We start from the raw sequence: 26,008 nt of genomic DNA on the forward strand, positions 1-26,008 counted from the left end.
GCCGGGGGTTGCCTGCCCAGCCCTTCAACACACTGGGGACAGGAAAGTGAGCTACCAATGGATGGAGCTCTCCTGTTCTGGAGGAGTGAGAAGACAGTTTCAGCCCCTGCCACAAGGACTGGTAGTGGGAGAAGCTGTTTCCTCTGTGTGCTGCCAGGCAGCACTTCTGAGAGCAGTCATTTCAGCAAGGGTCTCAGTACTGGCGCCGAAGGGGAGGTGAAAATACCCTGAGACAAGCAGAACAGCCCACATCTCTGAGCTGCTTCTGGCTTCATTCTACCCCAGGTGATGATCTCTCTCAAGTGGGGAGATCACACTAAGATGGGAGTCTTGGTCTTCACAAAAGTTTAAGTTAAAGATGAATCACAGAAACAGAATAAAGGGAGGTATCAACAGCAGGCTTATCCATTCTTAGGGAGGCTGTGTAGATACTGTATTTCTAATAATTTGTTGTGCATGTGGGTTTTTGGAAAGGAGCAGAGGTGTTTCCCCTAACCCTGTTCCTTGTCTCCCAGTTTGGGTAATGGAACTTAAAGGGCACTGTTGGGATCCTTGGGAAGGCTAGAATGCAGTCTGGGATAAACTGGGGTTTGTGCCATGTAAAATAAGTCTTCTACACTCTATCCTGGAGAAGCTAAGTAAATAATCTTGCAGTGGACCTTTATCTGCATGATTGCAGGTATTGACATTCATACATATTTCTTTGGCACAGAGTATTAGCATTGTTGAGATGCAAGTTAGAGTGTATGTGTGTTTATTTTTTTTTGCAAGAATAGGCATTCTGGATGCAGTTTATTTATAGATAGTAGCTGGCAGGGGGAAGGGAGGAGTACGAAATGCTATAACCGAATGCACTTTGTGTTAACTTGATGGGCTTTCTCTCTTTTAAAGACATGTAGTTGGTCCTTCCCTTGTGTTGCGGCTTGTTCTTTTGAGGGTAAAAGGGGAAAGCTTAATGAATTTAAGTTATAAATATGTAAATTATGCCCGTTGGATTGGAAGTGTTTGTTAGTTTAGTTTATTTTTAACAGGTGCTTCTATTAGTTTCTGAATGAAGTAATACCTAGACTTATTTGAAGGATGGGACTCAGTGGGGAAGTGTTTCCTTCAGAAATGTGTAGGGGGTATGTTGTGTTATCTAGGGTATGTTATATCTGAGCTGACATCTGCTAGGATCAAAAAAAATGATTTGAGGAAACACATTTAAACTTTGTAAATCAAACTTGAAAAGTAAAATATATGAGATAGAGAAGGCACCCAGCTTGGCTATTGAAGTCTTAAATTATGACACTTGTACCAACTTTGCTTACTCCAAAAACACTTCTGGAGAAAGCTTTTTTGTGTAGGAATATCAATATGTAATCTATCAGCCTTTCCAGCTGCCGTAGGCCAAGCGTGGGGTGGAGAATAGGAGACTTTGGTTGGTTCTTGCTTTATACAGTGTATCTCGGCAGCTCCAGGCTGAATAAAGAGTGAGAGTTGGGGTAGGAAGGAAGAGGACTTAGCTGAAACTCCGAACAAGATCCTCAGCCTTTTGCAGGCAACAAACCTAGGCAGAATACTGTAAGCTGCTGAAAACATACTTCATTCTGAGAATTGGTGCTCAAGGGGTGGGGGATGTTATCATGAAACTCTCAGATAAGGTTCACAGCACTGCACTGGGGATGTATTTTTAGAAGGAAAATTATATTTTCTTAAGTTAGCTCTGTGACAATGTGCGTGCAAGAAGTCAAGGATAGTTTGAGTTAGTCCTTGCAGTGCAGTCATTCTCGCTTCTGCATGGCCCGTCTTAATTGTACTAACGGAGCAACAAGGCTCACAGTGAGCTCTGGAGTCTTACTGGGGCAGACTCAGATGCTTCTCTGCCCCCACCCACAGTTAGCCTGCTATACAGACAGCAAAGATGGCAGAGTGAACGTGTGCCTAGGCCTTAGCTACTCCAGCTTGTTATACGTTTGATTATCATAAACCGCCAGTGAAAATGGATTTTAATGAAGAGGCAGACTCTCAAACAGTATGAAACCCAAGCGTGTTGCTGCTACAGGTTCTGCTATGTGATGGTAATCCTTAGACAGAGGTTTTGGGCAAGGAAGAGGGAAATGGCGATAATGGGCAGCTGTCTGCTTAATTGAATACGAGTCAATCCTGACAAAAAGATGAGTACAAGAAACTAATGAACATGCCTTCATTGCACAGTTAACACTAACTGAATATAGTCTGAATTTAACTAAATACCATGTTTTAATTGTAAATACATTTTGTACCTCTCTTCAGATGTTGCTGTATCTCTTTCATTGCGCTTGCAAAGGCGAAGAAGGTCATTCTTTCTGTTTGGTAATTTGTCTAGTTGCAGAAATGCTAGGCCAAAGTAAAAATAGATTAATGACTCACCTAGTTAGATAATTTCAGGAATTGCACTACAGAGCCTTCATTGGTTTTTCCATGCTGTAAAGCAGCAAAAAAATTAAATTCTAGGTTATAAAACCATCCCTTTTCAGGGGGTCTAGGAACACATCAAAAATAAGTCAAAATTTTTGTTACAAAAGACATTGAACTTGCATGACTATGCTATGATAGTTTTAGCACTTGCAAATAAAAACTATCAAGAATTGTCTCTCCTTCAACCAGTATAAAGTGAAGGTGGCATAAAAAAAACACGTTATGTTTATCCAGTCTGAGAGAAATGTGATCGTAAGCTTGTCTGATACAGATTGGTTGACTGATCAATGTTGTACCTTGAATATTTGCAATCTACCAGGTTCCTTCACAACTCAGTTCAATGCTGTGTTTCAAAGGCCTCTGCTGGAGGACTGCCTCAAGGCTGGCAACCTGGGCTTACTGGGGCAGATCTGCCAGGGAAGAATGGACCTCTCCTTGTTTTTGTTTTCATTTGTGTATTTTGTGTGTCAAAACAATGTGTGTGGGTGTAAAAACAAACTATGAAAAGAATCCATCTGCCCTGTTTGCAGCTTCCCTTTGGTTCTGGAAGTGAGAACAGGGAGAGAGACACTCCAGCGCCTTGCTGTACCATCTCTGCTGGTTTCCCTCAAGTGTCCAAGAAAGATGCCTTGTAGGTGATAAGTGCCCATGTACGTGGGCAGCAGTTTGAGACAAGGATCCTTAGGTAGGAAAGTTGTGCTGGAGGAGCTGGGGAAGAGGATGAGGTCCTGAGGTGTGCTGGGAACTGTGACCTGAGAGCAGGTGACAGACTGGAGAGGAAGACTGGACTGTGAGGCCAGGGCTGTGGAATGAGTTGGGGTGGGAATAGACTGGAAATAGCTGGAAAAAAATAGAATAGCAGATGGCATGTGGTGCAAGATGGGAAGACAAGGACTGGCTGAGCAAACAGCTGCGGAAGGATACTGGAAGGAAAAAAAACTGGTGGAGATTGTAAATTACTAGATAAGGACAGTGGACTGGAAGAAAGAACGGCTGAGGCTGAGTGAGTCCAGCTGAGCATCACTTCCATGAATGAAGATTTCACAGTTCTTTTTTTCTGTATGGAGAAAAATATTTCTGAACCCATTGGTAAAGTATCAATTCTCATTTATTGCTGGTTTGTGTGCAGGGTGACTCTTGTACTGTTCTTCATTAGTCTGTTTGCTCAGACAGTGCGATTTGCAAGAAAGTTTGTCATTCTTAACTTTGTAAGCATGTAGATGTGTTATTTTGAGTCCATTTGCTTTTTTAAACCTAGTTTTCCGATCCTGTCATTTTTAGTAGTGTTCCCTTAGTGGGGAAGGCTTATGTATGGTGGGAGATTTCTTGATGTGATTTCTTCCCCCCCCTCCCTGCCTTGCTTCCAGTGTTGTTTTCTTGGCCAGAGAGACTGTCTTGTCTTCCCCACCCACAGCTTCCTCCTCGATGGGTTTTTCTAACCGTTTTTCATCATGCTGTTGACCAACAATAATGCTATATGGCTTCCTTTTGTACTCTCTCCAGCTTGCATCCATATTGTGCACGTTATGCTTTAGAGAAATTGCACGTTACTCCAGCTCAGGTCTTTGTGGCTCTGAGGAAAATAGCATGAATTATTCCTGTCTTACAACACTCCTAATAAAATATCTTAATTCCTTCAACCAGTTTTTCTTTTATCTGGCCAAATTTTATTACCACAAAAAAGTGTTTAGTTGGATCTAGCCCTTTTTTTTTTTAAACTGGTAGTTTTAAGACTGAGTCAGGTGAGTGCGTGTGAAGGAACAGGAGCGCGTAGGTGCAGCGTAAGGAGGGGAAGGCAGGGCCCTGCTGCAGGGACTGCAGTTGCCTTTAGATGTTTTGGCGCTGCCTCTGGCTCCTCAAAGACAAAACAGGACTAGCATTAGCCTAACGTGCTGATTGTGTGTCGTGTCTCTTATAAATACCCATAAATGATTGTAGTGTTTCTAGCTAAAAGGAATAGTTTAATTTGTTTACATCTACTGAAGTTCTCCGTTTTCCTGTTATTGCAAAGCCAGGTAATGTTGTTCGCCTTGTCACCGACTCATGGAACGTCCCTGCCTTGCTCTGCGGAGCTTGCTGAGCTGTAGGCTGGTTGCCGAGTTTGCTCTTGAAGCAGTATGAGGTTTTTCCATTTTATATTTCTCAATTCAGGTCTTGATTTTTCCACTGTAAAATATTTGCTTAGTGTTATAAAAGTTGAAAGATAATTGAAAATGTGTAATCCATTTTAATACATGTTGGAAACATGGAGCAGGCTATCCTGGAAACAACAATCTTGTTTACTCCTAAAGCAGATGAGATGCAAGCAGCCATTGGTAGGGTTTAGGGTGGGAGGGTAGATTGGTTTAGCCCTCTTGCTGACCTAAGCCCTGGTTTGGAGTGACCAAGAGCATGAGGCATTGCAGTCCCCTTATTTCAGAAAGCTCCCTTTTAAGTATTTCTGTCAGTGACTTCTAGCAGTAGTATAGTTACACATATGAGCTTTCAGTTATCAGCAGTTAAGATAACTTTTCCAGTTTGAAGAAAACAAGAGCTGAACCAACAACTTGTGACAAAATATTTGATTATTTGGATTCTGGAATCAAAAATAATTTGAGTTGATAATTCCTTGGTAGGATTTTTTTTTGCATTTTCTACAAAGCATCTTTATTGGTACAGTGATCTGTCCCCTGAACTGGGTGGACCATTGATGTAGTCTAGCATGACAATCCTATGTTCCTGTACAGCTTTTTCCTATTTGGAAATTGAAGGTTTTCCCTACAGCAGCTTTTTCTCCATCTCTTTCCTTCTCTAGTTGCATATAAACAAGAAGATACTCAAGCACTGCATCTATTCTAGTGGGCCAAATCTCTGAAAGTCAGGTTTTCTTAGTAAAAGTGGGTTTGGATATTCTTATTCCATGTTCTTTCTGGCATATATTTATATAAAAGATTCGCAGTCACATTAAACTATTAGATATCTATAATATGACAATCATTCTCTTAAAATTCTGATGGTACTTCTTAAGCAGCATAAACAAAACCTTTATGTTATTTAATGATAAATCATAATGTGTAGTCTTACTCGTAGATGTTTAGAGAAGACTAAAGATTGTGTAAACATGGTTTACTGTATTATGATTTGGGTTTTAAGTGACTTATGGGTATGTGAATATGCTATATATATTACAGAGAAAGTATGTTGTTCCCTTAAAATCTAAGGCATGAATTGTTTAAAAAAAAAATCTGTTTGCAGTACATGGTTCTCTTTAAACTGACTTCACTTGCAGCACTGGCAATTGAGGAGCAAAACTTAACACTGAGACACTAGCGTTAGTGTTGTTAGCAAAACTAGTTGAAGATATTTCTGCTCTTTTCCTGGGATGCGCTATCCCACCGCTTGATTTGATGCAACTACTTGGTAGGCTGTGCTGTGAATCAGATCAACTCCCTGATTTGATCTATGATGTTGACCCCCAGGCAGTTCTTTGGGTGTAATGGAGATGACAGCAGCTTCAGTATAGAGGTGAAAACAACTGGGGCGGAACAGTTTGTACCATGCTGAACAATTTGTATAGTGAAAATGCAGCCTTAGCAAGATCATGCTGTTTCAGTTCCAGCTTTCAAAAGCAGGAAAACTTAGAATATAACACTAATGAATTTCTGACCGTAACTGTTTACCTCTCAGTGAAGTTCCTGTGGCTATCTGACTAGATCATCTTGTGACGTTTCATCTAAAATATAGAAAACCATAGCCTAGGATATTGGAAAAAATGGGAATCATTGTCTTAAATCTCCAGGTGCTGGACTGTAACTAAAGTATTTACTCAAAGGTAGGGGAACTGCTCTTAAAGCAGGAGAAGTTTTGAGGTGATAAAGTAGAGAAATGAGTGTATAAGCCGGATCTGAGGTGAGGTGGAGGGAACATCCACTCACAAGTCAGAGCTCTTGCATTAGACTTTTATACAGGCATCATTACAGCTCTCATTTACTTCAATAAGATAACTGAAGTTTTGGATTGTTCCCAGAAAAACTTTAGTTATGCTTTTGCTGAAAGCTTTGAACATTGTGCTGAGCAAGATGAAGAATATGCAGATTTTGTAAAATCTGCTGAAGCTTGTTCAAGAGGGCGTTGAAAGGATTTTCTGCCCTTTTGAAGGGGAGAAGGATGAAATTGTGGTTAGAGCAGTGGACTGTGACTTGCTGTGCCTAACTTGAGGTGTGAGTCGCTAACTGAGGGACCTTGGGCAGGTTGATCTGCTTTGACTTCTTACTCAGAAAAAATGTTCACCCTTTTAGTATCTACAGCTACCTTCCTGCAGAGGTTGTGAATGTATATTCATTAGCATCTTGGGACCACAAATACTATTTTGATGTGGAATTTCATAGTGCTGTGTGTGTTGGATGGCAATAAAGAATTATGAGATAAATATTTATGCTAGATCTGTTTAAAGACCGTACAGGCATGCTCCAGCTTTTCTGTGTAAGTTGTGGCTTTGACTTCTTGTGTGATTCAGTGTGGGGCTTTTAGTGGTTTTGTCAAGGGGGTGATGTTAAGATTTCCTTGGGCTGAGGCCTTTGACTTCAGTAGTGTTGTATCTTATGGTTGTTGGGGCATAGGGGTATGTACTTGCTGCTCTCAAAATATAGCCCAAAGGCTAGAATGGGTCACATCTTCAGGAGTGGAATAACACTTCAACTCACTTCCAGAATTTGGGACTGCTCTTCTGTGTTAAAGTGGCTGCTGTAGTAGGTGCTTTAGTGAAACAATAATAGGATATAAAATTAAGGATTGAACTGTATAGCCTCATCTTTCCTAGCAGCTTTTCTTTGTTTCTCTCATTCCTGGCTTCTCCTTGAGACTTGACACCCTGTATAAAACTATGTGGGGTCCAAATGCACTTCCTCTTAAGTCCTCAGATGGAGTGAATGCCCCTGTGAAAGTGTACTCTGAATCGTGAGACAAGTTACTGTGGAAGAGTTGGAACCACTGCAGGTCATGTGTGCAGGGCTCTTGTACCCTGTGACTATCCTTCTTTTGCAAAGGTTTGAGAAAGCTAGTCCTTGTGTAATTGGTGTTAAACCAAGTTACCATTCAAGAGTTAGAACTGCTGCTTCTGATTTCCTTAAAAAGAAATAAAGTATACCTATACTCACATCTAAAAGAAGCGCTTGCCAGCCTATGCTTGTGAAAGCTAACAAACTCTAAGCAAAGGATCTTTGTGTGTTCTAAAATCATCTTCCTAGATTTGCAGAAAAATGTTTTCTTCAGTAATGTCATTTTTTTCTAAAACATAGGACGTGTAAAAGGTGAAGTCATACATTCCATTCACTGTAATTTAGGTTAATTACTATAAATTTCTAGTAATTTGGTATTATTTCAGTGCTTTTTATATCCTGCAGATGGAGCCATCTGAAACTTGTATATATATGGTGGGTTAAATTAGCATGTATGTATGTGATGGCTTCAACAAAAACTGCTCATCATTACTGCCTTGCTTGGAAGCTTTTCCAAACACATGGAATGGCTCCTCTGTGAGGAACAGCTAAGGTGGGACTTGTCAATTTGGCGAAGGGATGACATGGCAGGGAGGCATGTGATAGAGGCCTACGAAGTAATGACAGATGTGGGTAGAGATTGATAATTCATCATCTCTTCCAATACTTGAACTAAGGGGCATAAAGCAAAGCTAGTAGGAACTGAATTTAAGCAAAATGAAGTCCCATCACCGCCCCGGTGTAATCGATAGTAGACCTGCGGAACTAACTGTGAAAAGGTATTGTGGATGCTGAAAAACTACACGAATTCTAAGGGAGTCTGGATAAATTCATGAAAGATAAATCAGGTGCCATTTACTAAATAAAGAAAATCACATCTGGCCTAGGAAGTTCCTCAAAAGGGAAATGGGAGAGCATTTGGGATATATAGTATGTTCTCCACTGTTAGAGATCAGGATACTGGTGGAAATGGATCTTACTTGTAACCCAGTAGAGCTTCGCAGTTCATTTCTAATCCTGATTGTAATCTGTTTGTAATATGAAGATGAAACTGTTAGCCCACCAGACTTGGGAGAGAGGAAGAAGACGGATCACTACCTGTCCACTCTCTTTCCAGGCACTTGGCACTCTCTTCCTTTCCCCTCTCAATTCTTAATTTATAAAAACATTTTTTAGTTTGGCAGGGGGGAAGACGGTAAAGGGGAGGTCGCTGAAACAGCACATGCGTCTTTTTTACAATTATGGACAAGACCACTGAAGGTGAGACTAGTGCAGATAGTTAAATGGTGATGTTTTGGGGAAGGAGTGGGCGACTTTAGCATATGGAACCTTTCCCTGATATTCACCCTGCAGACTGTATACTAAAAGTTGCATATTTACACTTTAACACAGATTATTGTTTGACCAGATTCTTGTTCTGTTGGATTCGGTTTGCCAGAAACCGTAAAGGAGTAACTGGTCTTAGTGAGAGGGAAAAATGCGAGTAGTGGAGATCTGCCCACTTCTAAATTTTATCAAATTGGTCTTGCAGTCTGGCTTGCCCTTATGAGGGCCTGTCATCTTTTTTTCTTCTATTTATTTATACCTTTATTTTCCTTCCACCCAAATAAGTCAAACTGACCTTCCCTGTCAGTTTGTTCGCCAATGGAAGCAAACGTTTCATGTACTGCAATCTGTTTAGTTTATTGGTATGGAAGTCAAGTTCTTAAAGATGGAATAGCAAATCATGTTTCTTTTCTATCTTTCTGACTACTGCTGAATGGATTATGGAAAATATTTTCTTTTTATGTCCTCTAGGCACGTTTCTCATATATGCGGATGAAGTATCTCTTTATCTCTTGGTTAGTAGTTTTTATTGGCAGCTGGATTATGTATGTTCAGTATTCCACCTACACAGAGCTATGCAGAGGACATGACTGTAGGAAAATAATAGTAAGTATATTTAGCATGGCTTGCTTCTGAAGTGTTTGCCCCAATTAATTCCACAGTCAGTTCAGTCAGTGCCACATGTAAATGAATCAAAAGATACTATTCTGTCATGTTAAAATAAGATTATATCTTTTGTTACAGATAAAAATTATCTATCTTAAATAAGTGTTTTGGGATAGTTTTTTTTTAAATTGTCTCCTAACACCTGACTCATTAAAGGAAAATATAAGAAACGTGGTTGTTGCCCCTGTTCTTGGGCAATTTTGTTAATATTTTTCTCCTTGTTTGTTTCAGTGTGATAAATACAAGACTGGAGTTATTGATGGGTCAGCATGTAGCAGTCTTTGTGCGAAAGAAACATTGTATTTTGGAAAATGCTTGTCAACAAAGCCCAATAACCAGGTGAGGCTTTACATGTGTAACATAGCTCTATTTCTCACAGAAACATTGTTTTCTAGAATATCAAGTAGACCTTAGCATAGGCAAGTTACATCTGTTAAATATAGCTTATTTCAAATGCTATTGTCTGTGACATGCAGAGCATGCCCAAACATTGGTATTTTGAACTAGAAACTCTGTGACACATGACTTAAATAATCTTATTGCCCTGGAAGGTTTGTGTTCTGTCAGTCAGTATGAGCAGGGCCTTAGAAATTAGATAACGATGTTCAGCTGTCAGTTTCACTCTGCTTTACATGTTCTGTTAAGGCTCAGCTGTCTGTAACCAATTGCATACTTTCTCTTTTATGTTTTTTTTTTTTTTTTTTACTATTAGCCATAATGCATCTACTTTACTGATGTTCAGCAAATATAGGTTTTGGTTGTGTCTCCCTGTGGAGGGGTGGAAATAAATAGTCTTTTTAAACAGACAACACTGTCTTTCCTAGTAATCTGAGTTAGTCTTGAGTAAATGTGTACACTCTGATATTTCTGTACTTTCTTTTGCCATTTCATAAAATTTAGTGGACACATGTCCTAAAAATGGGTTCCTTTAGGCAGCCCTGGTGGGTGTTGCCTTTTTTGTGCAGTCATCTAGTGGTGACTAGATGACTTCTTAACCCCACCGCACCATCACCCACCCATTCTGTGACATCTTCCTTCCTCTTGAACTTGTAGCCTAGAGAACGCCCTGGAGCATACTTCATCTGACAACAACTGTCTTTTGCTCTCTGGATCCTGTAGACAAGCATAGCTCTAGCCTCTCTTGGCTTTAATAGGACACAGAGTGCCTGTCTGAAAGGCTGAAGGGGCAGAGACTGTAATTTTCACTTTTGCTGCTTGCCTTGCATTTACAGGCACCTAGAGAAGCTGTCTCATGGCAAGAGGAGCAATGCTGTTCTGCTTGTTACGTACTTTGGTCTTTTAACGTTATCATGCTTTGTTGCTTGGGAACTGCTTTGCTGCAGTCTTGCACAGTGTTTGGGAGATGATAGTCGTTTATGCAGTTCCTGCCATGCAAGTACCTCTGTCAGTTGTGTTGGCCTAAGTCCCTGGGATTTGGGTCAACTGATCTGACTTGGAGGGCGTTGCAGGTTTTCTCGTGTTTGTAAGGCGTTAAGCTGGAGCAGCTTTCTGATGCAGCAAACAGTGCAGTTGTAGAAACAGCTGTGCTTGTGTAGCTGGGAGGATACCACAACAGAGTTCGGAAGAAGAACCAGCAGCCATGGCAGTGGTCTCTATACAAGGCTGTTGTAGCTGCCTAACACTTCACAATTTCAAGTCGGAGCTCATGCATTTTAGTTTCTCTGAGTACGTCTTCATGAATACATGCAGAAAGGTAAGTATTTGAGGATTATGTAACATGGATCACTTTTGACTAGCTGAAGATTAAGTGAAGGAGGGTGCCTCTGAATCCTTGTGGATTTTTAAAAGTGTGGTAAACCTGTAATTGCTGTGAACTCTCCAATTCTGCAATTACAGAATCCAGTTTCCAAGGAGATGACCAGATCCTTTCACGTTTTGACAGAATACTTACACTTCTGTATGCATACTACCTCTCTGCTATCCGGCTTCCCAAACAGAAGCCTCTTAACACTTTCGCAAAGAATGGTACTAATGCCAATATATTGTTTATCAACCTGTCTTTATATTTTGACAGCGTAGTCTCTAAGCGCTTGCAGTAGCGTGTTTGTACTCGAATTTGCCGTTCTTTGAATGCTGGCTCTGTGTGCTGTCAGTAAGCGCTCAGCTTCCTGCTTTGTGTTGCTGCTTGACTTTTAAAGCAGTGTTTGGAGCACAACTGATCTTTCGATGAAGGACTTCCACAATTCTTTTGCTCTTTTTTCCTCTTTTCCCGTGTAGATGTATTTAGGAATTTGGGGAAATCTGCAAGGTGTTATAAAATGCCAGATGGAAGAAGCTACTCAACTTGATTTTGGTACTGATCCAGAACCAAGAAAGGAAATAGTCCTATTTGATAAACCAACTAGAGGAACCACTGTTCAGAAATTCAAAGAAATGGTATATGGTCTTTTTAAAGTAAGTATGTGTTTGTTTGTTCTTTTTTGATAAAGGCTTATTTTCTTATAGTTGGAGAGAACGCCCTATTGTATTAACTTTGTTCTTGGAGTGAAGTTAGAAAAATTAGCGCGAAAATAGTTTGTCCCAGAGATGCTTTGAAGTTTGAAGTAACTATTGTATTTGTTATCCTTCCCTTTTTATCAGATGGAGGCTGGCATGCATGTTACAAGTCTAAAACTTTCCTTTGTTTAGGAAGTATAGTAAAAATTTTGCGCATATTTGCTATTTTTGGCTGTATTGTAACTAGGTCCTAGGACTTTGGGCTTTGAACAATTTGAACAGGATTCCTTGACTAATCTATTTGTGTTCAGGAAGGATTACTATGGTAACTGAGCTAGCAGGAGTCTCTCTAACCAGAATGGCCAGACACATTTCTCAGCTCTTTCTATACCATGTTAGTGTGATGCTTGCTTCTACTGCTTTAATGCTAAGGCAGAATTCTCACAATACGGTTATCACCGTGATTTGGGGTTTTTATTTCCTTAAAATTCTTTTGTTGTTATGATAGCACCGATTTCCAGTGACTGATGCAAATCTGTCCCAGCTGAGCATGCACATCTGTATGCATGCAGATGTATGTACATACATTATGTAAAGCTAGTGACTTAGTTGTCATGCATCACAGTAGCTTTGTCTCTAAGGTTGAATGAGCATCAGATAGTCTAGAGTAATTTTTAGGAGAATTTAGGAAGAGTGTGTCTGACTGAAAAGAGAATTGTATCAAATTTTCTGTGTGCACTAACAGTTGTTGAAAATGAACCCGTTATGATTCATTCAGGAACAGCTTGTTTCTCTATACTGATACAACAGAGGTGGTTATATCAAATAAATTAAGTACTGTAGTATACTTCTAGTATGGGATTGATACTAAATGTGTTTTAGTACCTTTGATAGTTGGCTGAAACATAATTGATTATTGTAATTTCTCTGCATCTGCAAGGTCTAATCAGATGAAAATGAAAACCTGATCTAAACATCTGAATTCTACAAACATATTTTTAACAAATTACTTAAGCTATTGGATAACATTTTTCTAAAGACTACTCTGACAAAGAACAATCTTTGAATTTTAACGTTTGCATTTTGAAATGCAAAGAATGCTTAGCGCTTTCAGAAGTTCATATACTGGATGCCTTTGAAAATAAAACAAATTTAAGTTCTTCAGGCATCTGGTAGCAAGTCCTGTAACATCTGTAACTGCTAAAAACCAGAGCATAGTCTACCTTATTCTCTACAGAAAGAGAATGGCAGGAGGGAGAATTACAGGTGAATGGGTAGTAGCTAATGAAATTTTTTTTGTTTGTTTTTAGGCAAAATTGGGTGAACAAGGAAATCTTTCAGAATTGGTTAATCTCATCCTATCTTTTGCTGATGGAAACAAAGATGGTAGAGTTTCTTTGCCAGAGGCGAAGTCTGCATGGGCACTTCTGCAGCTAGATGAGTTTCTATTAATGGTCATCTTGCAGGATAAAGAACACACCCCCAAACTGATGGGTTTCTGTGGGGATCTCTACGTGATGGAAAGAGTTGAATATACCTCTCTCTATGGAATTAGCCTTCCATGGATCATAGAACTCTTCATTCCCTCTGGCTTCAGAAGAAGCATGGACCAGTGGTTTACTCCATCATGGCCAAGAAGGGCAAAAATAGCTATAGGGCTTTTAGAATTTGTGGAAGATATTTTCCATGGACCTTATGGGAATTTTCTTATGTGTGATACAAGTGCCAAAAATTTGGGCTATAATGACAAATATGATTTGAAAATGATGGACATGAGAAAAATTGTGCCAGAAATTAATTTGAAAGAAATAATTAAAGATCGTCAGTGTGACTCAGACTTGGACTGTGTTTATGGTACAGACTGTAGAACTCTATGTGACCAAAGTAAAATGAGATGTACCACTGAAGTCATCCAGCCAAATCTGGCAAAAGCCTGCCAGTTACTGAAAGACTATCTGCTTCGTGGTGCTCCTTCGGATATCCATGAAGAACTAGAGAAACAACTGTATTTGTGTATTGCCCTTAAAGTCACAGCAAATCAGATGGAAATGGAGCATTCTTTAATACTCAATAACTTAAAGACTTTACTGTGGAAGAAAATTTCCCATACAAATGATTCGTAATTTCTCTGCCCACAGGAGGTAATATTGGTGCCACTAGAGGTGGCTTACCACATGTGATAAAAAGTATCCACAGCATTTTTTTAAAAGACATTTCCTTACTCGTATTTCATTAATGCCTCTGAAACTCTGTCATGTCAGTACCCTGTGACAGGGCTTCTCAAAGAATGAACATGCCACTGAATGAGCTGGTCAGAGGCCAAAAGCACCTTCTGGTGTTCCAGTGTTGTGTTACGGACATAGAAACAACCCTGCATGCTTGACTGTTCTGTGCACTTTGTCAGATCTTGAACAGGATGAAAGTATTCACTGTGCTACCACATCAACTAACGTAACTTCTTACAATTCTGTGAAAATCATCACTCACTTGTGAAATATTGGCAAAAGTGTTTTATCCCAAGTAGTTTTATGAAGAACCACCACTACTGCAAACAAATGTGGCTGCATCCAAGCTGCTGTTGTGAATAAACTGAACTGTGAGGTCAAAGTTTACTAATACCTTGGCATGGCAGAATTTGCACATTAATAGATAATTTTTAAACTGTTTGGAAAATTAAGATTTTATTCTAGAACCTACAGGTTTTAATACGAGAGACTCTTAGTTAGATTCTGTTTACACCTTGTTACCTCATGCTTCCATCTTGAATGTTTAAGTAGCTCAACATTTTTAATTAAAAGTCTTGATATCATGTACCATGTCGGGAGCCAAGAATTTTGAAATATGTTATTTCTTAAAAGGATGTGGATACTCTAGCAGCAATATAGATAGCGCTTTTGAAAGCAGAGGCTATTGTGCTTCGGTCAACATATTTAACCCAAGATAAGCTGTAGAAGATCTTGAAGGCTTGAGTTAGTGGACTAACCTATTCCATAATGAGAATGGAAGGTAACTTTTTAATACTGATAGCAGAAAGTTGAGAACCCTCAGAAGAGGGAAATTCCACAGTAGGAATCCAGTATATGACTACAGCATGCTACAGCTGTAGACAGTCTTGATTCTTTAATCTCCATACAAATTGAGCTACAGACTTGTACTTAAATCCTCCTGATCTATTGCAGCAACCATCTAAGCCAGACCTAGACCTAAACTGTAGGACAGATGTTGGATTGATCAATATCATGGGATATTACTTGGACTAAAGGGAGACCTAAGTGGGATAGTAACAGCTAGGAACTACACAAAACATAAAGCAACGATACTCTCTTCAGCATGTTACTATTCTCTTTCCTGGTAGGGAAGGAGTTGATAAGTCTCAAGTCATGAGTAAGTTAACACTCATAATGTGTCACTCACAATGGCATGATCACTGTACAACTTCTAATTTGCATCCCTGCTGTTGCTCAGACTTAAATCTGTCTTCCCAATTGTGTAGAATGGGATGTGCATAAAATGCTTAAACTCTGCCCAATACTTATCTGTTAATGTTTAATTTATAAATGCTTTAGGTATGAAGTACTGAAATCCTTGGTGATTTTAAGGAGGCAGTCACCCATATACCTCTACATACCTGACCCCTTAATTCATTTTCAACATAGGTAAGAAGAACAAGCTTTAAATATTTGAAAGGGTTTCTTTAACTGCTTTGGATGTCCTGTATTAAGTGCATTCCTTAAATGATTAAACCTGAGTACAAAAATATCATCAATAGACAGGTGACAGCAAATCTCTCTCACCATATCACATGTAATAGTAAGCAGCTTGGGTTAAGTGTGCTGTTTTGTAAACATCAACTTTTTAGTTTAAGAATTACTGTTAACTATTGTCTCTAACTTGATAGTGTCCTCCAGCTAGGAGCTAATAATTATCTGTAACCAGCAAAGAACTTAAAGGGGTAATTTTCTTGGTGAAACATAGGAATGTAATATTTCTAGATTCTAGGCAGAAAAGACTATCAAATCCAAAATACAATTGGGGATTTTAAACAGCTTCTTGGAATAACTGGAAAACATGTTTAATAGTACAGTTTGTACAGAACCTTAATTTTTATTGCTGTTGAATCAAGTTGAGACTTTCATTGAAAAATATACTTTTGTTTACAATAAATCAAAGGTGTCCTTTCTCTTTCAATAGCAGTACTCACCACATCGTCTATCTATCAGTATCTTAAAACATTCATCCACATAGCCTACTTGACTCCTGCTCTAAGTGTGCAAATAACTTCAGTGAACGTAATGGGAAATAAATAGCATGCCTCCATGAAATTGAGGTATGGCAGAAACAAAGGGTAGGGGCAAGCCCAGGCCTCTCTAAATAAGAAAGCATATGCAACTTAAAAGTAAATTCCCTTTTGGCTAGGCACTAAATAACATAAAACACTTAAGGATAGTGCATCTTTCAGCAGCAGCCAGAGTTGGAGCCAAGTGCTAAAGTACCAACTTCAGTTACTGAAGACAGCTTCAGTTCTCCAATTGAACATGTGCTACTGTATCAGAGTAGGGAAAGTGTTGCTGTTCATTTTATCTGACTTACTTGTCTAATGCTCCTGTAAGCCTGAGGCTGCCTTTGGGCACAGAGGTTTTAGAGCCTGCTGTGACTACCCCTGCTTCTCCTCACTCTTTTTTTTTAAGCTAAGGCAAGCTGTCATTATAATTACATATAGATCCACTGCAACATTATTATTTATGCTGGAAGGAAAACACACTTGTAAAGCACTGTTAAAGCTTTTTTAAAATTCAAAGTCTTTTTGTAACTGGAAGCAGCAAGTTCCTGTATCTGGTAGTTCCGATACTAGTCGGACTGAAAATTAACCAAATCCATTTCCCCTTGTTAGGGGAATAAAATTCTAATGTGGCAGCCTTGTTTTTAGAGTCTTTGTTGCCTGTCTTCTCTCCTGTGAAACAGGAGTTGAATTCATATAGTACTTTGAAGAAAAATATTTAAGGCTACAGAGTAACAGGCTTATAAAGATACAGAAAACTTTTATAAAGATATATTAATAAGCCAGCCTTACACAGTTGCTTACTCAATAAATTTATTGTCACTTTTTCCAAAGCTTGATAGAAAATTGTGGAAGTCATCTTAACTATCGGCTGCGTGCTCCTGGGCTCTGAGGAAGCTAGCCTTCTTCTGAGCAACGCGATCTTTCTTCTGGGCAAGGGACATCTTGGAACAGTTCCATCTGCAACGTAAGTACAGAGTAAGATATCCAAAGTAGAAATAAACAAAAAAGCTGTCACAAAACAGAACGCCAGGATTAAGAATACTATGCCTAAAGCATATTCCTGCTTCCTGCAACATGCTTGATTTTAAGGTGATGCTGGGCCACAACAAGGGGTGTTTAGACTGCAGAAGTTTCATTCCTCAAGAGGTAAACTCAGTGCTCCTGGAGTACTGACAGACAACACAGCACATCTAATGTAATAGGACCTTGATGTGTCCTTGATTTCTCCCAGGCCCCTGAAAAATCAGAGTAATTTAGTACTGACAAACAAGTAGGCCTGCCTCTCTTGAGGAGAAGCAGCCTTTCCCCTGAAAAGATTAAGATCTGAAAACACATCCTTAAAATGATATTCTAGCTATTCAGGCCACTGACATGTGCTAGTTTTTCCTTTTGTTTTTAGAATAGTTAACAGCTCTTAAGTTTTAGATTCTCATTCCTGAAGTTAACTCCTGACATGGAGTTATCAAAACCGTTACATCGTAATCTCATCTGAAACACACATGAGTTTTGACGCTTAACTGCAGTATGAACTGAATGACTGTTCTTAAAACTCATCTAAGATCTCTTCAACAGAGAAGTCATGCTCATCTTAAAGAAAGAAGTTTTACCTCTTTTTCTTGACTTCTCTCTTGGGTTTCTTTTCATGGACTGGATTATCCCGTATAGCAGCATGGGCCTTTTTATACATTTCTTCCATCTTAAAAAAACAAAACCAAAAACAAGCAGCTGGTAAGTTCTCGTAGCAGTCTAGTTGCAGGATTGTAGCAAAAATGAGATACCCCTTTACTAGAGCATTTGTTAAGAATGCATTTCAATAAACATTTAAATTAAAAGGCAGTATAGAAAATGATTCTACTTCTGCCTTGAATAAAAAAATTTTTCCTTTGCTCTAGAGCTAATCTCTCTGAAGACTTAGCTCTTATGCACGTTAAGCCAAAATTATTTCACATGCCCGCTGTACAAATATGCAGTCTTACCACTTATCAGATCCTACTAGTACACATTAGAGTAGCTTACTAAGAGGGGAAGAGTGGAAGGAGTTGTGAAAACAGCTACAGATTAACAAGTCTCACAAGAATCAGGACCACCTCTGTATCATGCCCAGGGATGTAGTCACGTGGCAACAACAGAAATACATGAGAAGAGGCTACAGTCCAGCAATCACTTCTGACAGCTCATCTAGTACTAGCACATACAGAATTTCGGGCAGCAGGTCATAGTGCTTTAGAGAATATTCTTTTAATATGTATAAGAGGAAAATGGAAGCGATCTGTCCAGTTAAGAGATCAACAGCAGAACCTACCAGAGGATCCCACAGTCTGTCTGCTGCTCTCTCCCAAAGACAACTCTGGTTTTTAAGGGCACCATTTTAAGAATATCTTTGCTTCTAGCTAATTAAGACCACTGTACCACAGCTATAAAAAGACTGTGTAGATGTACAAACAATAAGTTTCTTGCTATTGACATAAACCCTGGGCACAGTTAACTGCAATACAAGCTACAAGTATTGTTTATTTAGTAAAATATATGAAATTGGCATTTACAATGCTGTGTTAAATTCGTTTTTTACTACAGATTAAACTACAACCAATTAACAGATAAGTAAAAAATAGTAATAATAGAAAAGGCATAAAAGGATAAAGAAAGAAGTTAATTCTTCATAGCCTAAAAAGGGACATGAAAGTGTTTGTTCCAAGCTGCAGGACCACTAATGGGGGAAACCAGGCAGGAGTGTTACAGACAACAAGATAACCACTTGAAAGGAGTTTGCTTTTACAGTGAGAAAGGGGAAGGCTGGTCACGCTGCACTTGTTTTAAAAAGCGTTTTATGCAAGCTATTCCAAAACTGAACGTAGTACTGAAATAAGGTGTACTGTATGCAGTATGTAGTTTCATGAGATGCTAGCTTCTGCAATAGAGCCAGCTTGGGATTTTCTGTATTCACCTGACACCTAGAACTACCTATAGGGTCACACAACCCATAAAACCAATGCAACGTACAATACGTCCTCCCAGTTAAAGCCACCATAGCTGAGGAAAGAAGAGGCTGTGGTGCAGGATTAGGAACCAGTGAGTAGCCAAGCATAGAAACTTTTTGAGCTAGTTTCCGTATTAGCAAAAAGAAACACACACGGCTTGCGTTAGGCCAATTCTATAAGCTCAGATTTATAGGCAGAATGTTAGGCTTCAAAACAGGGGGGGGGAAAAAAAAACCAAAGAAAAAAAAACACTTTCAAGAGACCTATGATGTGCTACAATGGAAGAAAAGCATGTTTTTCTTTGCAAGGATGCATACAGCATGAGTCACATTATTTTACATGTCAAGATTATTTGCATTACTAGAGAAGTCCCTAAACAAGACCATTATTAGCATCTCTATTAATGCACAAGAAAGAGCCAGCCAAGCAAGTCTTACCCCATCAGGCGTTACATTGTTCTTTATGTATTGGGAGAACTGTTTTTTGTAAGCATCTTCATCCTCCTCCATCAGGTAACGCATATAATCTGCAACATTTTGGCCCATGATATGCTTGCGGTGAACCTCTGCATTGAATTCTTTGCTTTCAGAATCATAACCAGGGAAACGCTTGGTACTGTGAAACAGCAGTTACAGTTAGAGTAAGACACGTTGTCTAATGCTGCAGTTCATAAACTAGGTTCTGCTAGGTTGTCTGGTACACAAAGAAGACTGACGCATCAGATTCTCCTACAGGTAACTGAAGGATAGGACCAAAATAAAAACTCTAAGAATGGAAAGATTAAGGAAATTGAGAAATCAAAGTTTTATCTCAGCTGCTATCAGTCCCGTCTTGAAACAATGCAGTACATCATATACAAACTGTGGACCAACTGCAGAATGCTCAGTCATTGGGGTATCATCACATAGCAGCCAAGTCAGAAAAAGCAGACAATGAGTCAAGAAAGTATAGGATAACATGAGAGAGCACATGAAACTACACAACAACTCTCAAAATTCTTTCTGCTGTTGCTATCAGAAAGAGGCGGCCAACTGTAATATCATGTTAGATAATGCTGCCAGAAATCTCGACTCAGTCATGCATAGCCCATGACAGGAATTGTCAAAACTTCCACATGGAAATTTGAAGTGCAGGTAGACTGCTCAGACTTAAAATTGTTTTGACAACTGTGGAAAATGCCAATGGTTGTTTTGCACTTGGTATGTGCAGTTTTTCCAAGGTGAAATTAATATATACATATGCTTTGCTAAAGACTCAACGTGAACATTAAAAGATCTTTTCCTAGATGTATTCAGTCACTGGACGTTTTTAAAGTACAAGTAACAAGATGGCTGTTTTGTTCAGTTTCTGAAAGTTTAACAGCATCTCTTCATGGTCCAAGATTCCTAACAGCACTATCGGAATTGCACCTATCGAGAGGAAAAAGAAAAAGGCGGCAAGCAAAACCTAGGCTAAGTAATCACCACCAGGTCTGTAACAGAATTATTTCAGCATAAGGTGACAATATAAATAGACTGTCACATAAAGACAAGTTTCAGGTAACTCTAAAGGGATTTTTCAAAACAGACTGAATTACCTATGAGGGATGGATAGACCACCATCCACTGCACCTTTCAGAGCACCAAAGACTTTGTTTCCAGTGGTAGTTCTGGCAAGACCTGCATCCAGGTAGCATGTGAAAGCACCAGGCTTTCCATCCACGCTTTCCACATTGTATTCATCACCAGTCACTTCAACTTGGCCTTCATAGATCTTATCAAGGCCAAATTTATTCAGAAGCTGTGGTGGGGGGGAAACAAAACAAAACAAAAATCACATCTTCTGAAATTCTTTCCCTTTAATTAAAGAAATGAAGAACTACCACCAGCATAGAACACAAACTGGCAGTAGAATCCTCATGCTTTAAAAGTTTCCTTTACACAAATTATGCACTCCATACTAATGACCACTCCATACTAACGGCAACGTTTTTAACAACAATCATGGTAAGCGTGTCTGTTTATGTTTCAACATCTTGTTCCAGCAGGTTCACAAGTATGTTTAGACTTGCTCATGAGCTCACATGGAAAATGGATGTATCCTGCATACGTGTTTTCAAACTCTAAGGTATATTTCTTATGCTTTTATACACACTCCAGCCCTCCCTCCGCTAAACCTGAGTGTGGAGACTTAAGAACTAGCTGCTGGAGGTGAAACTCCGCATGTTGTCACACTTCTCACCATGACCTTACTGTCATGAAAGGCCATCAAATCTATATAGTAAAGAGCAAAAGTTAACATTCAGAGAAGCAGATGGAGTCAGTTATCTATATTAACACGCCATTTAAGAAAGCGGGCTTTCCCTTTTGTAAGAAAACCAGAAAACAGCAATTACTCTTAGACAATTTCACAGATACCTACCCTGCGTGCCAACAGCAGACCCGTGCAGTATGCTGCTGCATAATTGGTCAGACCAACCTTCACGCCATATTTTGGCAGCTCATGGGCATAAGCAGCACAAACGATCATGTCACCTTCGATCCTTGCATAGGCAATCTGACAACAAAACAACCATTAGGTTCCCACACCAATTTTGGGCTCAATTTTCTGACATCTGCTTAAGCCAATAGGAACTGTGTATACATATGTCTAACAAACTGCCAATCTTCGCACCCAAGCTCACAAGTTTTGTTTTTTTCCTTTTGCTTTCTTAAAGGCATTTCTTGTAGACCTCAATTACAGGAGCAAAGAATTCAAATGCAAATGAAAGGAAAGGAAGGAAATGTCAGCAAGAACTTAAGTTTATTTACCTCTCCACCTATATCAAGAGGCCACAAAACTGCCTACAAAAGCAACCTTTCAAAGGAGTACTATAGGTATGGGTGGACTCTGTCCCATTTTCTACATATAAATCTCATGTAACACAACATACAACAGCTCAGAAATAAGCAAAAGCATCTAATGTAATATTTGTGATAATACTCTTACTAACCTTATGGAATGATTTCTATTAATAGATCTGAGACTGTCAATCTCAAGGGTCTCTTGTGAGACAGCAGCAATATCAGATCTGTTTCTATTGTTCCTTTCACTTGCAGGACTTTCTCCCTTTCACTCCCATACCTCCTCTCTGCATCCAAAAGCTGCCCCCTCCTCGCAGAGTTCCTATATACTGGGAAGGGACTATGGGTCAGATATAAGCACCTGCCACTACTGATTTTTATTCTGAATTTGAAAGACGGAATAGCCTTTTCAAGGTCACATAGTTTAGTCTGAATTGACTGAAAAATGGCATTCTTTTCTTTACTGTTGTCTACAGATAGATTATTCTATGAAGAAAGAAACTACAAACAAACTCTTTAGTTCTCCTTAAGCTTAACAAAATGTATTTATGATAAAACAAACTTAAATCTTCAGCTTCAAAACTGATCAAAACATTTTGAAAATAATTTGAGAAAGTGAACCACAGTAAGGAACTGCATCAGATGCTGCAACAGACAACTGCATACTTAATACCCATAGAGAGATGTCTACTATGCTCATTTATCGGTCTCCTCTAATCTCACAGGACAGCTATCGTAAGGCATATCTGCTTCATATGATCCCCATAACACCATCAGAAAAGCCTCTGCAAAAAGAAGGCACCTTTTGAGATAGTAAGTGCACGTTGACAGGTCACACAGTTAACTTAGCTGTCTTCAAACAAGTTAAAAAAGCCCGCTTTTCAAAGCGTATTAAGTTTTAAGACAGTAGAAAAGACAGATTTTTTTCCTCCCTAAAACCTTCTACACATCTCAGTAAGAGAGCACAATCTTATACTACAAATAACCTTGTTCAAGAATGCTGACACTGCTGATTTGTATTATGAATACACTCTATTACAAAAATTGTGTCAATCTTAAGAATTGTTCTGCTCTGACAAAACATGCTACAATATAAAAGCTGCTTAGATCAGAGCTGCCTCCACCCCACCCTCCGCTTCATTAAAGCGCTGCTTATTTCACTTTAGGAAGGTTAGTAACCAAGTGGCAAGCACAAGTACCTGGCAAATGATGTCTCTGTTGGTAACACGCACAATCATCCTATATTTAGGGGTGTTGTACTTGTTTTTATCTTGAATCACCAAACGCTTACGGGCATAGTAATCAGTTTTTCCCTCTGAAAAACAACAGTTATAGCGTGGAAAATACATTGGAAAAGTAGGAATAGCCAACAATGTCTTATGTTACAGAAAATTTAACTATACCTCTTCTTCTCCTGAATTTCACTTGGTATCGCTTGAAGTAGGCCTTATTCTTGACAACTTTCACAAACCCCTTGAGTAAGAAATGGAACTAGATGTTATTAACATATAACCAAGTAAGCCAATGGCCATTCTAACTAAATTAAGCCAGCTATGAACAAAGCTATAGAGAGAACACAAATAACTGGCTTTGTCACACACTGAAACAAAAAAGTCATAATGAGGAGAAGAATAGGACTTGTAGCCTTCCCACAGAAAGCAAGGCACATTTGTCCCCACAATTTCATATGCTTTGGGGGGGGGGGCGGGGGGGGAGGAACCAGCAGCTGCGTCGGTTAACGAAACGTTTATGTGCAGAGGCCGAAGCAGTCAGCGAGCCGTCTCCCGCCCCGACTGCCCCCGGTATTCCTCCGGAGAGCTGCACGGCGGAACCGGCTCCCGCGGCCGTTCCGCCAGAAAGGGCCGGCGGCCTGTCGGACACCGCCGCCGGGCGGCCGCGGCCCCCACCGCTCCCTCCCGGCGCCCCGGCTCCCCGCTCCCTCCCGCGCCGGCCCCGCCGCCACGCGTCCGCGGCCCGGCCCGGCCCTCCACCGGCCCACGGCAGCGCGGCGGCGGCGCGGCTGGGAGCCTGGGGGCCGAGCCGGGCCGCGCGGGGGCCCCGCCGCGCCGCCGGCAGCCATTAGGCCACGCTGGAGCGGCCGCAGCCGGCGCCGGCCCGCGGCAATCGGGCTCCATCCGGGCGGGCGGCGGCGCGCGGCGGGCGCGGAGCGGCGGGCGGGGCCCGGCCCGGCGCCCGGGGCCCGCGGGGGCCGGTACTGACCATCGTGCCAGGTACTGTCCGGTCTAGGCCTAGGCCGGGGCCCGCTCCGCACAACGCCTGCTGCCGCAGCAGGGGGGAAAAGGCCGCGCCCGCTGCGCAGCCGCAGCTCCTAGCCCGGGCGGCGAGGCGAGGCGGGGCCGGGCAGCGCGGCCCGCCGCCCGCGCGGCCGCCCCCTGCCGGCCGGGGGGACCCCGGCGCGGCCGCTGCAGGCGGCGCGACGTGGGGCGGGCAGAGCTGCTCTGCGCGGGGCGAAGAGAGAAGCTGGGTCCCGTTCTGCCTTATTTAACGCTCCAGCGTTAATCCTATTAGAGAAAGAAGTGAAATGCTAGGGGAGAACTGACTTACTGCTCTCGTCTCACTTCCTCCTACCCGTGAAGTGCCCTCGCTTCCGAGCGGGTCTTCCTTCTTTACCTACCGCAGCGGTTGATGACGACGAGTATGTCAGCAAAGGGGCTTTTACAACAGAAAAATCAGTGGATTTGAGCCTAAAAATATCACCAATCATGGAAACGCCATAGGATTTTAATGGTCTTCATTTTCTTGGGGAAATGCAGTGAGCGGTAAATAACGCAAAAAGGAAACCAACCCAAACCCAACCGAATGGTGTTCCTAAAATAAATTGCAAATGCTCAAATAAATTGCTGTTTATTTTTTTTTTAAAGTAAGCTTTAGTACAACAAGCTGCACACATACTGGGACAAACGGGTCAGGTACCGTCAAATTTCTTAGTGTTATTGGAACAAAATGCACAAAACAGCATCTTTGTTCCTGACACACTTGTTTAACTGTCCTCATCCACTTTACAAAAAAAAAAAAAAACCCTATTTGTTTTACGCAGACCAATATTTAAAAAAATCATTAATTTGCTATGAATAGCTAGAAAAGAGGAGGAATAAAATAATCAATGCTCTCCTTTACGAGGCACGTATTGCTGTGATTCCGTACCTACCTGCCAGCTTCAGGAATTATGTATCCACCTCTCAGTCTGAATTTTAGAAAGTTCAAAACCCTACAAACTCTTCGGACTTTGCGCCGAGCTCACTAGAGCAGAGCAGCTCCATCCAGCCTGGCAGCTCCTCTCCAGCAGGCAGACGCGTGCCCTCCGAGAGGGCTTCTTCCCGCCGGGGGGCTGTTTGCTTTCGTGTGACGCACAAAAAGTCATCTTCTTGCTCTTCTCCGCAGGAAGCCTGTCCGCTCCTAAAGCGGCTCACCGCCCCGCACCCGCCTGTGCCCGGGCTGGCGGGCGGGGGGCTGCGCGCCCCCCCCGCCCCCCTACGAAACGCCGGGGGAGCTTCCCCTCCCGCCTCGGGTGCAGACGCTCGTTGAAGCGGTGCCCGCTCCCCGCAGAGGCTCCCAATTTGGCGAGGTAACAACCGGAGATTAGCGGTGTTGTAACAAAACACCTCTTACAGGTGGCGCTTGTAGAGGGGGGGAAGTATGTGCTTCCCCCGCTGTTTCTCTGTTTCGCGGTATTTGCGCTCGTGCCCCCGCTGGCAGCTGGGGGGGGGGGGGAGCGCGGCGCCGGCCCCTCGTGCACCGGCCCCCCCGCCCCCCGTGGGGGGCCCGCGCGGGGGCAGCCGCTGCCCGTCGTCCTCGGGCTCCCGGCGGCCGCAGAGCGCGGCGGCGGCGGGGCCGGCGGGGTGTGTGACTAAGCTTTCGGAAGGAGTTTTGGGGACGAAAGCCCCCGTGCGGTCTCGTCGCGGAGTCTCCGCCCGTGGCGGTAGGGAGGCGGCGGCGGACGGGCCGGTTGCGGGGCCGCCTGGGCTGAGGGCGGCGGCGGGAGCCCCCCGGGGGGCGGCGGGCCCGGCCGCGCTCCCGGCCGCAGGGCCAGCGCGGGGACCC

The 26,008-nt window shown here is 41.5% G+C and overlaps 2 protein-coding genes and 1 non-coding gene across 7 annotated transcripts in view; 1 reads left to right on the forward strand and 2 right to left on the reverse strand.

Annotated features, from left to right (window-relative positions):
• The window catches only part of EVI5 (ecotropic viral integration site 5), a 118,907-nt gene that overhangs the window by 5,787 nt on the left and 87,112 nt on the right, over nt 1–26,008 (forward strand). Inside the window, exons 2-4 of one of the 5 annotated variants that reach the window (XM_068952487.1) lie at nt 9,213–9,347; nt 9,639–9,746; nt 11,646–11,822. In XM_068952487.1, coding sequence (XP_068808588.1) covers nt 9,213–9,347; nt 9,639–9,746; nt 11,646–11,822 — 420 coding nt within the window. Of the gene's footprint in view, nt 1–9,212; nt 9,348–9,638; nt 9,747–11,645; nt 11,823–20,909; nt 21,231–21,671; nt 21,980–24,802; nt 25,533–25,736; nt 25,887–26,008 lie in introns of those variants that run through there. The other 4 variants (XM_068952484.1, XM_068952485.1, XM_068952482.1 and 1 more) reach the window with 4 other exon arrangements.
• On the reverse strand, nt 16,940–24,314 carry RPL5 (ribosomal protein L5). The gene is made up of 8 exons (XM_068952488.1): nt 24,167–24,314; nt 23,350–23,419; nt 23,146–23,261; nt 21,525–21,659; nt 20,701–20,903; nt 19,562–19,739; nt 17,754–17,842; nt 16,940–17,103 (listed from the first exon to the last, which is right to left on the reverse strand). Exons 1-8 carry the CDS (start codon nt 24,167–24,169, stop codon nt 17,004–17,006), a joined length of 894 nt encoding a protein of 297 aa, XP_068808589.1. The 5' UTR covers nt 24,170–24,314; the 3' UTR covers nt 16,940–17,003.
• On the reverse strand, nt 19,938–20,033 carry LOC138068088 (small nucleolar RNA SNORD21). The gene has a single exon (XR_011142712.1). It is a non-coding gene; the product is annotated as a small nucleolar RNA SNORD21 (small nucleolar RNA).

The sequence above is a fragment of the Struthio camelus genome, chromosome 8 (genome assembly GCF_040807025.1).
Source record: "Struthio camelus isolate bStrCam1 chromosome 8, bStrCam1.hap1, whole genome shotgun sequence".
NCBI classification, from domain to species: Eukaryota; Metazoa; Chordata; class Aves; order Struthioniformes; family Struthionidae; genus Struthio; species Struthio camelus.